The sequence below is a fragment of the Girardinichthys multiradiatus genome, chromosome 23 (assembly GCF_021462225.1).
Source record: "Girardinichthys multiradiatus isolate DD_20200921_A chromosome 23, DD_fGirMul_XY1, whole genome shotgun sequence".
NCBI lineage: Eukaryota > Metazoa > Chordata > Actinopteri > Cyprinodontiformes > Goodeidae > Girardinichthys > Girardinichthys multiradiatus.
Window position 1 is genome coordinate 41288391 of NC_061815.1, and position 17041 is coordinate 41305431.

General features: G+C 39.7%; 1 protein-coding gene across 2 annotated transcripts; it reads right to left on the bottom strand.

Annotated features, from left to right (window-relative positions):
- Nucleotides 1-4401: 4401 nt before the first annotated feature.
- On the bottom strand, nt 4402-15344 carry ubl3b (ubiquitin-like 3b). Of its 2 annotated transcripts, none has more exons than XM_047354246.1 (6): nt 15179-15344; nt 14538-14755; nt 10476-10584; nt 9889-9975; nt 5978-6055; nt 4402-5750 (listed from the first exon to the last, which is right to left on the bottom strand). In XM_047354246.1, the coding sequence occupies exons 2-6, from the start codon at nt 14562-14564 to the stop codon at nt 5698-5700; spliced, it is 354 nt and encodes a 117-aa protein (XP_047210202.1). In that variant the 5' UTR covers nt 14565-14755; nt 15179-15344; the 3' UTR covers nt 4402-5697. The 2 variants fall into 2 exon arrangements, with proteins under 2 accessions (XP_047210202.1, XP_047210201.1); XM_047354245.1 differs by having other exon boundaries at nt 14538-14642; nt 15179-15343.
- Between the last annotated feature and the right edge of the window lie 1697 nt (nt 15345-17041).

A 17041-nucleotide genomic window follows, 5' to 3' on the forward strand; every position in this document is an offset into this window, starting at 1 on the left:
CCAAATCATGGCCTAAGAGTGCTTGTTGTCATACCCTAAAAGACATACACAATCCTACACAATGCTGTGAATTTTGTTTAAAAAAAATTTTCTACTTCTGTTTTGTCTTTCAAAAGAAAATTGCTGCAGAAATCGAAAAACTACGCTGTTCTGAATGATACATTTCAAAACTTAGGCGAAACGGTCTGTTTTTTTCTATGAAACAAACTTACATGCCGAATGAAATCTGAATCTATGTGATTGTTGTGAGGTCTAATGAGTGAAGGTGCAGGAGCCTCTGATTATTAAAAAACACGCAGCTGTCTTAAATTTTTCATCCATCCATCTATAGACTAACACCTATCCAAGGTCAGGTTGGAGTGAGCGGCCCAGGAGAGAAACCCTGACATCCTCCTTCCCGGCAACACTCTCCAGCTCATACTAAGGATCCCAAGACGTTCCCATGCAGAAGAGATATAGAGTCCCTCCATTAACCTCTGGGTCTTTGCTGAAGTCTCCTCCCTGGGAAGTCTGGGAAGATATTAATCAAGACCATCTAAAATACTTTTATAAACAACTCTGGCTGCTTCAAAACAAAATATAGAGAACCTAGACATGATTTAAGACATTTTCACAGCACTGAAACCATCTGATGTGCTAAAACTAGAGGTTTAGTTTTGTGTGTTCTTGTCCAAACATGTTCGAGACAGTGTGAAGAATTACCTTGTACACAGGTCAGAGTTCAGAGTTTGGAAGTGAAGCAGAGCTGGAAAAGCCCTTTTTCTGCTGTGGTGACGTGACGTCATGAGTAAAAACAGAGAAAAATGTTCACAGCTTCAGCAGCTTCAGAAACTGTCAGATTTGCTCCAGAGCCTTTAAAATTCCCACCCCTTCACAAGAGCACTGCAGAGACGTTTACATCTTCATGTTGAGCATGACTTCAGGACTCTATTGTGCAGACATGATGCTTTGTCAAAACCGAGCCTCTATTACAGTCCTACGGCACCAAGGGCCATCTGGAGAAACAGCAGCCATATAAAGAGAGGCCTCCCTTCGTCCTGCGTGCCTCTGCTGGAGCTTAGTTATGGAAACAGCAATGCTACAAGGCTTCCACAACCATCTGACCTCCCCGGTCACGATCCCTGCATTTAGGAAAAGACAGGGGGCGGAAACAGATGGCAGCAGCTTCTGGAGTCAGCGTGAAGGCTGCTCATTTGCGAACACCCCGCTGGATTAAATCAACCCCTGCATGAGTGTGTATGTTTTCACGCTGGCCCACTGAACTTTTTCATTTCATGCCATCACAGGACCTGAGGATGAATGAACCTCTCACAGCTGATGAGCACAGCAACTTATTTATGTCAAACAAGATTTTGAATTTCTGCATAAAAACAAATATTTCATATTTTACCTCTAAAAATATGCACATTTTGGTCAATGTTCTACTCATGACATTGACAAATTCACACTTAGCTGAATTTGCACCTGAGCATAGCCTAAATTCAGTGTTTAAGACACAAAATGAACAGCATCAGAGTTATATGTGGTTTGATTTGTGTGTTCACAGCTGGTTTCAATAAGACTGGACCTGGAAGATAAAGAAGTGGCCTGAAGCCGCGAAGGGGAAGCCGGGATTTACAGAGGTAAATACCATGACAGAAAGTAGCACATATATCACAGGCCCCTTGCGGATTCAGGCATGCAGGTATTTTCTCTGCTATGTGTGCGGTATCCATTCGCTTTTAAAGGAAGCTGCAGAAACACCTAATAAAGAGGAATTTCATGATTAAAATGAATGTTTTGCATTTTACCATTTTTCTTTTGTGGATCGAGCTTTTACTCAGACTTCCTCTCAAGATTTTATTGTCACAATTAAGATTTGTGGACTTGATGCTGCAAATCTCTTCTGAAGGTCTGTTGTGGCGAGTGTGATCTCTTCTGCCATTATCTGCTGGGGTAGCTGCATCAGAGCCAGGGACTTCAGAAGACAGGCTATGTTCTGGGAAATCCTCTAGACCCTCTGGAGATGAACATGCTCTTCCTCAGACTGGCATTCAATAACTGAGTCTCTTCTGTCAGTCTTCTTCAGATCTGCTGTAATAATGACTGCAACAGGAGATCCTTCCTGCCCACAGCCACCAGCATCTATAACTCTTTAAGGAAACCTGCATAATATGAGTTACAGCACCACTGAATTTCCCTTTGGGATTAATAAAGTAGTTTTTAACTGATTGGATTTGTTTTTCATAATTTTATATTGGTGCTCAAACAAAGCGGTTGACCTTTTCACTGCAATTAAACCCAAAGTGTTTTGGACTAGTATTTGGAGTACTAGTATTTAGCTTATCTGGCTACAGTTTTATTGTTACAGATTCTATTTTCAAATCAGAGGTCCCCATGCCATCCTCCAGAGTTGACAGAGCAGAGCAGAAGTGAGGCTGGAGCAGCGTCGAGACATTGGCTGCACGTGTGCTTTGAGTTATGTCGACCACAGAAGTAATTCATCCTGCTGAGGTTGCACTAACTGTGGGTGACTTCAGTAGCAAACTTTTTAACAGATTGCCTCCCTGGACTCTCATTAAAATGCTGCTTATCACCGCTGGGATTGAGTCTTGTTCTGAATTCACTCTGGAAAAACGCTCAAAACAACTTAAGTGGAAACTGTGGCAAAGTCTCCTCACTGTATTTTGAAAGAGCCGTTTGTTGAGAGATTTGAGGATCAGGTTTAAGTTTTCTTTCCTTTGAGACGCTCTGCCAGAGTTAAGTTATAACATCGACACATCAGGAGCAGATTTCTGCAGCAGACCAGAAAACAGCTGCTGAAGTTCAGCTCAGTCAAAACCTGAACACAATGATCTCTTCAGCTGGCAGCAATGACAGCTTTCCATTTGACACGACACTGTCAAACAGTTTGTTCCTGTTTTTTAAGGCCTCTGCTACCAAACCTTCAAACACCAAAGTACCACATATAAGAAATATGTACTTATTTCTAGTCCTGGATGAAAATATTTAAACACCACCTTGTAGAACCCTGCATCCGGCTCATAGGGGGACGCTGCCACCTACAGGTCAAACAGTACATTACATGTCCATAACTACTAAACATACAGTAACCACTCTGAAGAGGATGTTCATGGAATAAAATCTCAGTTTAAACACAAACTGATGCAACAGGGGAGCAATTTGGATTAATAATGCATAACACTGCAAATAAATTACATTTGCTGCACTTATATTTTTTCATTCATGGGGTGCAGGGACATAACTTTTACATTTTCCAACAACGTGAACTCTGACGACTAAAATTCAGTAAACTAAAGTTCCTATAGTCATGTGAAAAATTAGGACACCCTATAAAAAACATGTTTTAACATATGGTTATTTAATGTCAATCTTAGCAAAACTGAAATTTTCAAGTAATGTTAAACATTTCAAACTGAAAAATGCATGTTAAAATCTCAGTTTCTGGTCAGAAATAAATTAGGACACCCCCCACATTTATTCCAACGTAAAATGACAATTTCACACAGGTGCACCACATCAGCTGCACACGGGTGAACATTATTACTCTGCTTTTTGAAGGTTTACCTTGTTGAAATCTCTGGCATTTGTGTTTGATCTGCTCCAGACTGTTGAAACTTAAACTTACATGAGAGACGTGCAAGGAGCAAACCTTTGGTTTTTACAAAAAAACATGAGGAGCAGACTAAAGTTTACCATAGAGAATGGATGCTTTGCTGCAGTAGAACCTGACCAACTCACCAACATGATCCAACACAAATCATGTCATCAATCAGAGGGTGCTTGAGGAAAATGTGAAACCATGTGGAAGGAAATTAAAGCTGAAAACACCATCCCCACCCTGAGACATGGTGTTGGTAGTATCAAGCTGCAGGGACGCATTTCTGCAGCAGGGATGTTAACCAGCTAATGGGAAGATGGATATGGGTCTATCCTGGAAGAAAACCAGTTAGAGGTGGTAAAGACTTGAGACCAGAGCAGAGGTTCACGTTTCAGTACGACTAACCAGCCAGAACTATAATGAACTGATTTACAGAAAAGCATATTCACATATTAGGATGGCCTAGTCAAAGTCCAGCTTAAATCTGAGAATCATACAAGACGCTCTTCATCCATCTGACTGAGCTTAAACTATTCATCCTGAAGTTGCAGCTGTAATAGCAAAAGGTGACTCTAGAAAGCATTATCATGCATCACTTTCATGCAAAATCCTAATAAAAATGCAAGCTACTGTAACAGTGAGATAATTTTATAAAATAACTGAACCAGTTCAACACTTAGAAATTATTTAAAATTCACAATCCCAGTCTATTTGCTTACTCACTTTTCTGTGATGAACTAAAGCTTGAATCTAAGTCAAAAGCTGAAAAGTAATAAAAATAAATCTGAGCCCAGAGAAGCTGCCTTATGTAAAGATTTATTCATTTATAATACAAGCTTTTATGTAGATCACATTGCATTTTAGTTTTTTTACATTTATTCATACTGGGCTAAAACTTCATAGCAGTGACACCGACAAAAACACAAACCAAAGGACACTGAATGGAAGGAATCAAAAGGTTTCCGACTGTTTGTGAAGAAACCGCAGCCCGTCACAGTGCACCACTTTAAAAACTTAAATCTCACTAGTCCTCACACAGTATGCCACGTGCACCACACACCCTCACTCGCACACACACACTCATCCTTACTACAGCTCAACAAATACCTATACACGAGATAAAAATTGATATATTTAAATTTCCTTATTAATGATATTAATGAATTCCACATTAAAAGGCAAACATGAACTACAGACGGCATCCAAATGACAGGGAGGAGGGAAAAAACCACCCTGCTTTCCTTTTTCCCCTCATCCGTCCTGGAGGAAAACAAAAAATATTCTGCCTTGTTGTGAGACTCCAGTGGTTGCAGGGGGGAGGGGGGCTTAAGCTAACAAAACATCTTCCTCCAGTCTTCTTTTTCCTGATTTTTTTGCTCGCATTTAACCTACCTGCCATGCCAGCGCCCTTTAAGGAAATAAACTCCTACTGAACACCAGCCGAGGATCCAAAACAGTCCCTGAAAGCGATACAAAACAGTTTCTCTTTGCTGAAGTATCTTCTACATGGGCCCACTGACAGAAGCAAACGAATGCAGACGGAATGAGGAGGGTGGCAGATTTTTCTACTACGTGGGAATCTTGGGTCTATGTGACCAAAAAACAAATAATAAAAACGATACTGAAGGAGGAGATAAATCAATGAACTCTTCATAATTAGACAGGTTAAGTGCAGCAGGACCTGGGGATTCATCGGGTTAAAAACCCACAAATCCTTTTTAGTCCAATAAAAAGGGACGAGTTTCAGGGTCTTTAACAATAAAAATGCCATCTTTTTAAAAACACCTCCATCAGCAAATGTGCGACAGAGTGCTTGTACTCATGAATCCTAAAATTAAGAGAAATGGTTACAGAAAGTGACGCTGACAGATTAAAAATTCAGGGGGGACATATTGGCACGAATAAAAGCAAAAGGTTCAGATGGGACGAGAGTTCAACCAAAACGGGTCACGTCCCCTTCCTGCGATTTCCTTCCAGATCTGCAGGCGAAGAGACGAGCAGCAGGAGGAAAAAAATTACAGCGTTTGTGCATGTTTAGATGCGTTAGGTTTAGCTTGCATGATGTTGGGGTAGGGGACTGGGACGCATCTGAACCTTTACAAGAGGAGGCAGCAGTTGCTTTCTGTGGTTTTTTCTCTGTTCCTCTGACCTACAAAGACAAGACAGGGGAGACATGCAGATTAAGAACTCGAGTTGGCAAGAAACACCAGCCGTAAACAGGATGAAGACGACAGAGGAGCTGAGAGGATGAGAGACTTGCAGTATGGAGTGTTGAAGAAAATAAATCTGGGCTTTTATTAGTTTAACCCCATTTCTATTAAATATTTCAGTTAAATTATTACTTGGATCCTGAATTTAAGATTAAAAGATCCTCACCGTGAGAATTGGGCTCTGGAAGAGTCTCCCTGGCAACCAAGTGCATGACGGTCGTCCGTCCCGGTGGCAGTTTCAGAGCTTTAAAAAGAAAATATATATTACTCAAGTATTTTAAACAACAGATACAGTGCCTTGCAAAAGCATTTCTAAGCCTTGAAGCTTTCCACCTTCTGTCTACGACAACCACAAACTTGATATTATTTGGGATTTTATGTCATAGACCGACACCAAGCAGTCTGGTATAACTATGAAGTGGAAGGAGAAGGACTCAAAGTTTTCAAAACTCTTTCTTACAAGTAAAAACGTGAAAGGTCTGGCATATATTTATATTCAGCCCCCTTTACTTTGATACCTCCAAGTAAAATCCAGTGAAACCACCTGTCTAGAAAGACTGTATTAATTCAGCTGTTCTGTGGAGGCCTCAAAGGTTTGTTAGAGACCATTAGTGAACAAACAGCATCATGAGGACCAAGAAACACAACAGACATGTCAGGGAGAAAGTTTCGGAGGCGTTTAAAGCAGGATTAGGTTCTAAAACTATATCCCAGGCTTAAACAAATCTCATGAAGCACTGTTCAGAACCCTAAACATACGCTATATTGCCGGTCAGTTACATACAATTTGTGGTTGTAAGGCAACAAAATGAAAAAGGTTTGAGAGATGTGAATACTTTTGCAAGGCACTGTAGAAATACAAAGTTCGCATTCAGTTGTTGTTCAACTGTTTTGCTGTACTTATGAGCATTATTGACTTCTAGTCATGCAACGCTTTGTTTTACAGCTTTAAGAGACACACAAACTCCATGTCTTTTCACCAATGTCTTTGTGAAACAGGGAAGGAAATTTTATACAAATATCCACCCAAACTTGCTCCCACCCAGAGGGTCTTGTCATAAAACACCTCTTTCACACCTCATCTATTCTCCATTAATCTGACAGCAAGCTAGGTTCGATCACAGAGGCAAACACCAACACCACAGACCTGGGCTAGGCAGCAAAATTACACTTTTTTAAATTTCACATTCTGTTTTTTTATGCATTTGAAAATAAATACTGGGTCAGGCCAGAATTTGCTACTCTGTGTTCTGAATGCAGGAACCTTTTTTCTTGGTAGTTTCCTGAGGCCAACATTTGACGCAGAGGGGTTCTGCTTCGGCATCAGAAGATCAGTTCGGGTACTATAAGTGTTCACGCAAGACTCGGCGGTACAATATTCTGGCATATGTCCAACAAACAAGCAAGCTAACAAAAAATACATATATATTGGTCGGCTGTGTTGTTTCAAGTTTATTTTCAATCATTGAAGGGTTTTGAAAAACGTATTTCTGGGCCAATCACGATCCTGTGCCGAGCTGCTTTTAAGCTGAGAGCCTCCAATTCTGCAGTTTATGCTTACATTAAATATTGTAACATTTCTTGCCTTGTTTTATCATCTTAACACCATGCATATGCTTGAAAAACAAAAAAAGTGTTTTGTCTACTGATACCAAGCACAACTAACACTAGACCCGTTCATTTGACTTCAAGACAGTGGGTGCAGGTGGAGATCAGGCAGAGTTCAAAAGGTCAACTGCTTAATAGGTTTAAATGAACCTATGATCACATTCATTCACTGCTTAGACCTCTTTGTTAAGACTTAGCAGTTAATTTGTGAAACCACAGCCTGCTTAGATAAAGGAAAACAGCTACTGCCACATCAGCTGTGGGTTATTTATTTTCATTTAGTTGAAATACATCAAAACATCAACCTTAGCTTCTGTTGCAAACTGTATTTAATTCTTGGCTCACAGATCTAACAGCTATTCTATAAACGGCGTGCAGAGACATGATGGCCATCATTACTCAACAGAACCATCGTTACTGCAAAAACGAACAAACTGCATGGAGACTGAGGGGCGCAAATTATATATTTTTTGCCCCCATTTTAACTTTGATGTTAGCACTGGCTGACAACTAAAATCCTCCAACACTGGCAGAGAAGCCTTCAGATTAGGATAGAAACCTTGGTGAAACTTAAGTTTCACAACCGCACTAAAATATGACAAAAAACACACAGCCATTAAGTGCAACTGTTTCTCTCCCAGTCAAACACAGAGACTTGAATTCATGCTTTCAGAACTAGAAGAATAGATCGCTGTAATGTTCTGTTTTCTGGTCTTCCTAAACAATCATAGCTCCATTACAGCTATGTCAAAATTTCGCTGCAAGAATGCTAACAAAGACCAGAAAGGGAGCTTGCATCACGTTGAAGTGTTGTGATATACATGAATACAATCAGGGCCGAATGTGTTTTTCAAAAAAATAAACCATTACTCCCAGTAAATTATTGCAAATACACATTTATTTCATTTGTTTGTGTTGGAACAACACTAAAAAGTAGAGACAGAAAAGTAAAATCTGACATAATTTCCCACAAAACTCCAAAACTGGGCTGGACAAAATTATTAACAACCTCTACGTCACATTTTTATTCCCCTTTGGAAAGACGAACTGAAATCAATCGCTTCCTCTAACCATCAACAAGCTTTCAGATTTTTGGAGCCCTCTTTTTTTTTTTTTGCAAACTCCAGGTCTCTCATATGTGATGGGTGCTTTTTAAGATCTCTCCAAGGTGTTCAACGGACTTTAGATCCAGACTCATTGCTGGACACTCTCCAAAGCTTTGTTTCCATCCACTTCTGGATGCTTTTTGAAGTATGTTTTGGGTCATTGCCCAGTTGGGAGACCCAAAGACAAGGACACAAACCTTGCTTTCTGACACAGGGCCCTACATTGCAACCCAAAATCCTTTGGAAATCTCCAGATTTCATGATGCATTGCACACAATCAAGGCACTCAATGCCAGAGGCAGCCAAGCAACCGTGTTCTTGTCTTTGTACGCCTCATTCTGTTTTCGGTGCAGTACAATGATGTGTTTAACCAATACTTGTCTGGCCCATTTTTGTAGTTTGTTGTCCACGAAGATGAAATTAGGCCTGTGTTGTTCATGTTGGGGCACAATGACTGGATTACTGATGTTTTTCAGGTAGTTTGGACTTGTACCATTCAGAAAGTGTAGGGCAGTTCTGTATTGACTAGACACATCTGCCCACACTGTAACACCACCACCACCAAAGGCTTGTCTGGTGACACAGTGGCTGATGCATAGCGCTCTCCTTCACGTCTCCATCATCGTTGGCGACCATCATTTCTGCTCAACGTGAATCGACATTCATCAGAAACCAGCGCTGAGGTCCACTGGTCCCTCATCCTCCATTAATGCTCTCTGGGCCACTCAAGATGATGCCTGTGCCTGGTGGTGTGGTCAGGTACCCTTGGAGGTCGTCTAGCACGCAGACCACGCTGATGTGAACGGTTTCAAATGGTCTGACAAGAAACTTGGGTGCATCCCACCTCGTTTAAACGTGCCTGGAGTCGAGTGGCATTCATCATACAGTTCTGCAGGGCAGTGTTCACAACGAAGCGGTCAGAGTGGGATGTGGTCAAAGGAAGACCACCTCCATGCTTTTCTGTGACTCTTCCAGTCTCTCTGTATCTCTGCTGCGACCTGCTGATGACACTCTGTGACCCTCTAAGCTCAGTGGCCACTTCCATCCAAGAACATCCTGTTTGAAGCCTCACAATGGAGAGGTTCTGTTGATCAGTTGTTAGGAGTTGTCTTGGTCTCATGATGTCAATATGTGAACAGCATGATGAGGAGGACCGTTTAAACGCCATTTCTGATTGAACCAGGAAATGTATTCACGGATCAAAGACCCGTTAAGCTCCTCGTTAGAGAACGGAGAGAACTTCACCCGAAAGCAGAATATCGTTACATATAATATTTGTTTTATACTCAACTGTATAAAAAGTGCTCTACAAATAAGGTTTGATTGACAGTGTGTGGTTGGGTCTTTTCAGAGACCATCTCACCTCCCAGGGTAACATTGCCATGAAGAAAGCGCCCCTGGAAAATGAGGCGCAGTATGATGGGACTGCTAACCTGCTCTTCCTCCCATCCTGCCACAGAAAGGAGGAACAAATGCATCATTAATTGTAAAATGTTATTCTTCTAGAGGCTACCGGGCATCAGGCAGAAGCACTGTTTTACATAAATAAACTAGATTTATTATTTGACAACATGCGACTTGGATTCATACTAAGCACCAACACATTTTACAGTAACCTAGACCGACTGAAGTAAACATACCTTAATGGAGGACGAGCTGACAGATTCACTGGCTCACTTGCATCTTGTTGCACCATCATAGTATACCGCTACTACTAATTTTTTATTATTATTATAATAACATTAGCTGTAGACTATTATTACTTGGAATTGAAAAAATGAATGCAACACATTATTGTACACCACTATATAAAAAAAACCTATCAAATATGTAGAGTGAAATCGACTCACATTTTGTGTCAGCACAAAATAAGACAACATCAGGTGGGTAATGGAGTGTTTACATGGAAGAAATATACAAAAAGGTAAATATAGAGTCCACAAAACGTACCTGCTGGCCAGTTGTCAAACACATGTTTGGCGATGTCTGTGGCCGAGTCATTTGGAGAGAAAGTGAAGTCCTGCGTTTTGCCACTGACCAGGATAAGGCGGAGATGCACCTAAAAACACCAAATAAAAATGTCTCAATTTGTCCACAACAAGTACTTGTACCACCTGAGCCAAACATCGCCCTTCCAGATAAAATCTTTCCAATTATCTGTGTTGGAACTACTCCACTTCCTCTAACCTCATCTGGCACAAGGTGACCTTCCGAAGGCTTAGAGGAGACAGACATTCCAGTCCAATTAGATTTATCCACACTAGATCTGCACTCTTTGCCTGGCTGACTGTACTTGGTGGGGGCGAAGTGAGCCCCTGGTGCCAGAAACAACAGCAGAAAAGGGTGGAGTTAAGAGGGAGAACACTGCCCTCTCTGGTTTCAAGGTGCTGCTGCTCCGCTCCGGGCTGTCGGAGTAATGCGGTAACCCCAGGTGTCCCAGACAGCTTTGGGCTGTGTTATTATTTTAACATGGCCAGCGCATAGTGGGACTGCTGGGTGTGTGTGGGAACAGTTTGTAACAGTGGATTGGCCTCAAGCATTAAGGCATACTGAGGTTTAAAACGTTGTGGCTTCAAAACATATACGGGTTAAAGTCAGTTTAGTTAGATACCCCTCCCGCACCTGTTGCTGCACACTGCTGGTCAGCTGGGCGAAAGAAGGCACCTGTATTTTTCCCATATTTTCAATACAGACAAATTTGACAGTGACATTCTCTGGCTGGCCAAATTGGTCGTCAAATGCAGAGACAAAAAGGTTTTTACACCACTTGCCTGACTGATATATACTAGATTAGATATAATTTATGATCATGAATATGCAAATTACCAATAAATAACATATTAACTTTAGTTAATGTTATTTCAAAGGCCATTAGGACAATAACTAAGTCTTCTAATCCACTATGGGTGTTTGTTCTTGGACATCTCTTCAGAAAGACCAAGGTGCAAACCTTTCCAGACATTTCCAGATGGTGCACGAACTTTCTTCTGTTGATAAATCGCAGCAAACAGAACAAAGAGACTTAACTGAATAAGCGTGACGTCAGGGAAAGGAAGGGGTTGACCCCACTCCCTGATCTGTTTACAAACACATTTCCCCCCACCGCCTTGCCCTGCCCCGCCCGTGAGGGTCCCTGTGAACCAGATAACCTCACTGTTGGGTTGCACGTGCATGTCATCATCAACAGGCTTTGTTGCATTTTATCCTCAGCAAAATAAAAACAAAGCCAAACCTGCCTAGTTGCCCATAGCAACAGTGTTAATCAAAAAGAGGTTTTGAGATTTTTTTCTCATCCATGGAAATGTTTTAAAACCTAAACATGGTTATAATTGACCTTTCAAAGAGATGGGATGCTGTCATAGACAAAGGTTAGTGTTTGCATGTTTTTTGAAAATATGATCAGCCATAACTTCAGATTATGTTTTTAAAACATTTGAATAGGTCTTGATGTAACGGTTTGAATAATGTTCAAAAATGTCATATCTACATACAATCACAGTTTGCACGAAGCCCAAATAACAACTTGAAACACCATGGCAACAAGCCAAAGTCTGAAATGACTCAACGCTAAGGGCTGCCAACCTTCATGTTGGGAAACCATAGTCTGAAAAACAACTTTACTTTATTAGATGATCAAAAATGTTCAATGTAATTCTTATTATATTTCTTTCAAACTACTGGAAAGGTTGTTTTGGTTTGTGAACAACAATGCAAAAAAATTACAAAAAACCCCCAACATTTTTTTCTTTTTGAAACTAATAAAATCAGGTATGCACAGTTGCATCTCAAATTACAACATCATTAACAAGTTATTCTATTTCAGTAATTCAATAAAAAATATATAATCCATATTGTATAGATTTGTCGTGCATAGAGCAATATGTGCCAAGTGCTTTTATGGCTAATTTTAATAATTAGAGCTTATAAAATTCTGTTTCCCAGAAAATTAAAAATATTACAGGAGATCAAGTTTTAATACAAAAATGGGACTACACAATCGTGCTCTCCTGACCCCCTCCACAAGGACAAGTCCTCTTATCAGATGAAAGAAAAAAACTGCATCGAGTTTTGAAAAGGAGTTCGCAGCGTATGAAGGAGGAGAAGGTAGTCACAGACAAGTCATTGGAGATCCAGCGTGAAGTTTCTAGTCAGTGAAGGCTTAGGAAGCCTCGTCATCTGCTGGTGTTGGTGTACGGGTGTTCTATCAAGTCTAACATCAATCCAGCCGTCTAGCAGAAAACTATAGAGCACTTCATGCTTCCCATTGCTGAACAGTTTTATGGAGATGATGATTTCCTTTTCCAGCAGGACGTAGACCTACCCACATTAATTTACTAAAATGGAAAGGTAATTTGTATTCATTTGATATGAACAAGCTTCCTGTCCACACACAATACACCAACACAGAGACACTGCTGGAGCCACGCTATTGTTCTCAGTGTGGCATTTCTCATTGGCCAAGCAGGGTGATGACATGTTCAACATTCAGTCTTCTAGAGCTGCACAATTTCAGGAAAATAAGTCATTTTTAGACTATGGCTGAGATTCAGATGATAATTTTCATTACAATTACCCCAATTTTTTCCATACGCTTTTGTTTGTTTAATGTCCCCACCACACACTGAGAAGTTCAGTATCTCAGCCACTAAAAAAATACATCAAGTGTGGCCAGTAAGGACAGCTAGGGGCTGTTTAACTGGTTAATGTAGAGCATTAATGTATGAGACTTATTTGGTATCCAACCAGACAAGGCATCCAAGCAGTCCCTTGCAATCGCTATATTGCACACATCAATATTCTGATGACGATTGTGATTTGATTTGTTGTGATGCTGTATAGTGTACCCACACAATGTATTCACTTGATTTTGACTGTTTAAGTTGATCTTAGGCACACAACTATTAACTAAATTAAAAACAAATGTCTTACCCTGCCACTAATAAAAGCCATGCTTTCCTTTCTACAGGTTACCAATACATCTCTTTTTAGACAGATATGACCTGCTTGTGTGTTTCAGGATATTATGTACGCTCATATGTTTGGAGGCGAGAGCTGGATTCACTGACAACATCCAATAGTTCACCATTTTAGAGTAAAAAATGTTTGGTAACCTATAAACGTTTGGACTATTTGCTCTTTAATATAACATTTCAGATGAAGATGCACCAATCAATTGGCCAGAGTTCTGTAATTTGCTGGTTAAATACTAAAACAAACATATTTTTCTCCACCTTTTTATTAAATAAATCAGAACTAAGCGCTCCCAGCATTTTTAAACACATCAAGTCATAGCCTGTATTTTGATGCGTTTTTTTTTTTTTTTGGTAAATAAAAATCTAACATATATAATAAGGGGCATAGGCTTTGATGCAAACATGGGGATAACTTTGTAATTCCTTCATTTCTATTGGACTTAAAAAAAAAAAATCTACAAAAGAACATGCAGAGCATCTTATTCTTTTATGTGTTAGTTCTTGGAAGAAAACGAACAAAAAACAGAAATCTGTGTTGTTGCTTTCATTGCTGTTATCTGGTGATGTTATTAAAAATAAACAATACAGGCAAATATTCTGTACTGTATATATTGTACATATTTATATTCCAAACTCTAAGCAACAATGTTGCTTGGTTTTCAGGTTAAATAATCTGACTTAACTACCACTAAATATGCAGGTTGTGGTTTCCTAAATGCATGTGACAAATATTTTGGCTGAAATTGGGGGAAGGGCACAAAAAGGGAACAATCAATTGGTATCTAAACCTTGAAAGGAAAGTAGGCCAGCGTTTAACCGAGATTAGACAGATGGTGTACACGGGAGCAGCCGTCGCGATCCCAGATAAGTGTTTTTGGAAGTTGGCTAATCCATAACCCCCTTCCACGTCCCCCCAAACCCATAAATTATCCTAACTTGAGCGAAACATCTACGTGCTGCTTAGAGCACCATGTCAATCATAAACAATCATGGCTAATTTAAGCGTTGTTATTGTTCAGGTGTGCGGAGCTTCACTCACCAAATCATTCTCCCTCTGGGTGGTCATGGCTCGGACAGGAGGAAGGCCGTGGAGCAGAGAGGACAGGACTGGTGCGCTTCAGCTGCTGGAGAGGGGGCCAGAGCCCTGACACAAACAACACCAACACTGTGAGGTCGAACCCCACAGCCTGGCACCAAAACTGCACCGTACTCAGACTGCTATTCGCTGAGCTGGCATGTTGTTAACACCCCACCGCACTGGCAGTTAAATGTAATATATTAATCAAGCGTAAACAGTTGATACAGCAAAGCAAAATAAAAGAGTTACAAAAAAAAAAAATCCCTTCGCGAAGCTCTGGACTTCTGTCAGATTCCAGTGGTTAACATACAATAAAATTAGCTCTTAGGCTAACATTTCGTATTTAAATAGATTTCAGCAGTATAGCAACTTAGTTACTTCAAACGGAAGAAATGTTTACTGTGTTTTTTTTTTTTTTTTTGTAGGAATTAAGGGTGTTTTATCAGAGCATAGAAAAAAAAAACATCGCTGTTTTTTCCTGACAAATGTCGACTGTATGTTTGTGCTAACGGTAGCATTGGCTGCGAAGTTAGCTTAGCTTCTACTGATGCTATCGCTGGCTAACGAACAAACAGAAAAATGGCGATGTTTCTGGGCCTCACCTGCATCTGATGAACGTGATAAAATCTTTCATTCAGTTAAAATAACGCATCGACATGGAGTAGTTTTTCGAAGGATTGTTTTTTTGGGTGCAGATAGATATCCTTTAGGTTGGTTCGAGGATATCGGATGCTGATGGCCAGGAAGACACCGGATGTCAGCAAAGGCTTGTGGGATTTGAAGTTCACAATGAGAAACACCCGCTGTGATCCACAAAGTGTAACTTGCAAACAAAATTGCAGTTGCACTAGGTTAAAAATTAGTACATGAAACTACCTGTACAAGTACAGAGAAGGATTATTATTTTTTACTTATTAGTCTTTAATAGATATTTTACCCCATTAATGAAAGTATTTAAGCCAATAGACAGGAATAATTGTTCAAAGACAGTCTAACACACAGTGTTTCAGCCTTTGGCTGAATTTGATTTCGGGGCATTACAAACCTCCACAGCTCCACTAATGTTTTTTATTAATTATATTGTTAATGCTTGATAAAAGTTTTTTATTGCGCATTCAACAACATTTGTTTTACAGTTAACAGGTAAGCAACAATTCATTCTTTAAATTAACTACAAGGAAATGTGTTTTACTTGACATGCACATACGCGACATTACACTTTTTATAAAACCAGTAGCACTTGAGGTAATATGTTTTAAATATTTTGGCTGTAATATAATTGTCATGTATTGACATCCACCCATCTTCCCATTATCTCTGGCCAGCTTCCCTGTCCCGGCTAAAAAAGAAGCGTTCCTATAGCATGATACTCCCACCACCATGTTTCACCATGGAGACAGTGTGTTCAAGGTGATGATTATCCTTAGTGTTCTGCCGGACAAAGCATTTTACATATAGGCCAAAATTTTCTCTGTATTTCATCCTGGTCCTCAGGATCCACTGTCCTGCATGTTTTAGATGCATCTCTGCTTCAGCACACCTGCTTTATATAACTGCACTGCATCCATAGCATGTCATCAACATCTGCGGGAGCCTGTTTATGCCCTGTTCATTTAAATCAGGTGTGTGACCCCAGGAAAACATCTCAAACATGCAGTCAAATGCACCCAGAGGACAAGGGCATTAAAAATGGGACAGCTGAAAATAAAATGTGGAGAAATAAATAAGCAAATAATAAACTGTGTGCTGGCCAGTTTTTATTGGTTCTGCTTACAACCAACCAGGATAAACTGGCAATAATTCACTGAGATCCATTTGTCAAAAATGAGCATGCCATTTTATACTAGCATAGACACAAGCATCATAAATGATCAATCTTGTTGCATTAAATACGATTGTTAACATACTAAAGATTTCCTGTTGTATTTTTAAAGCTATTAAATGTATGAATTATTTTAAATCTAAAATAAAGTTTTTAAATTTTAATCTTTGTAATATTTTAAAATGTTCTACTTTAGACACATTGCAAAAATTTAAAAGTAGGTTAATTCTCAAGAAGGAAGAATGAAATCTTGAAATCAACATTCTGTGCAGGAATTCAAGCATATTTTGATTGAATTCCCACACAGCATTTACAGTTAGGATCAAAATTATTCATACCCTGGTAGATTTAGAAATCGTGATCTTTTCTTTCAATCAATAATTTGTTTATGATTGGAACTGATCCAGGCATCTCCTAAAAGTTAAGAAAATGTACAAAAAATAAAAATAAGGAAGAAGAAAAAGAACGGGTTGCACAGTGGAGCAGTTGGTGGCACTGCTGCTTCCGAAACCCAGCCTGAATAGGAATTATTATTAAGAATGCTTTTTTAGGGCCTCTTACAACTTAAAGAATAGCAATTTCATTATATCTATATAAAAAAAAACTTTTTTTTTTCTCGGATGGAAGGGAGATAAAGTTATTT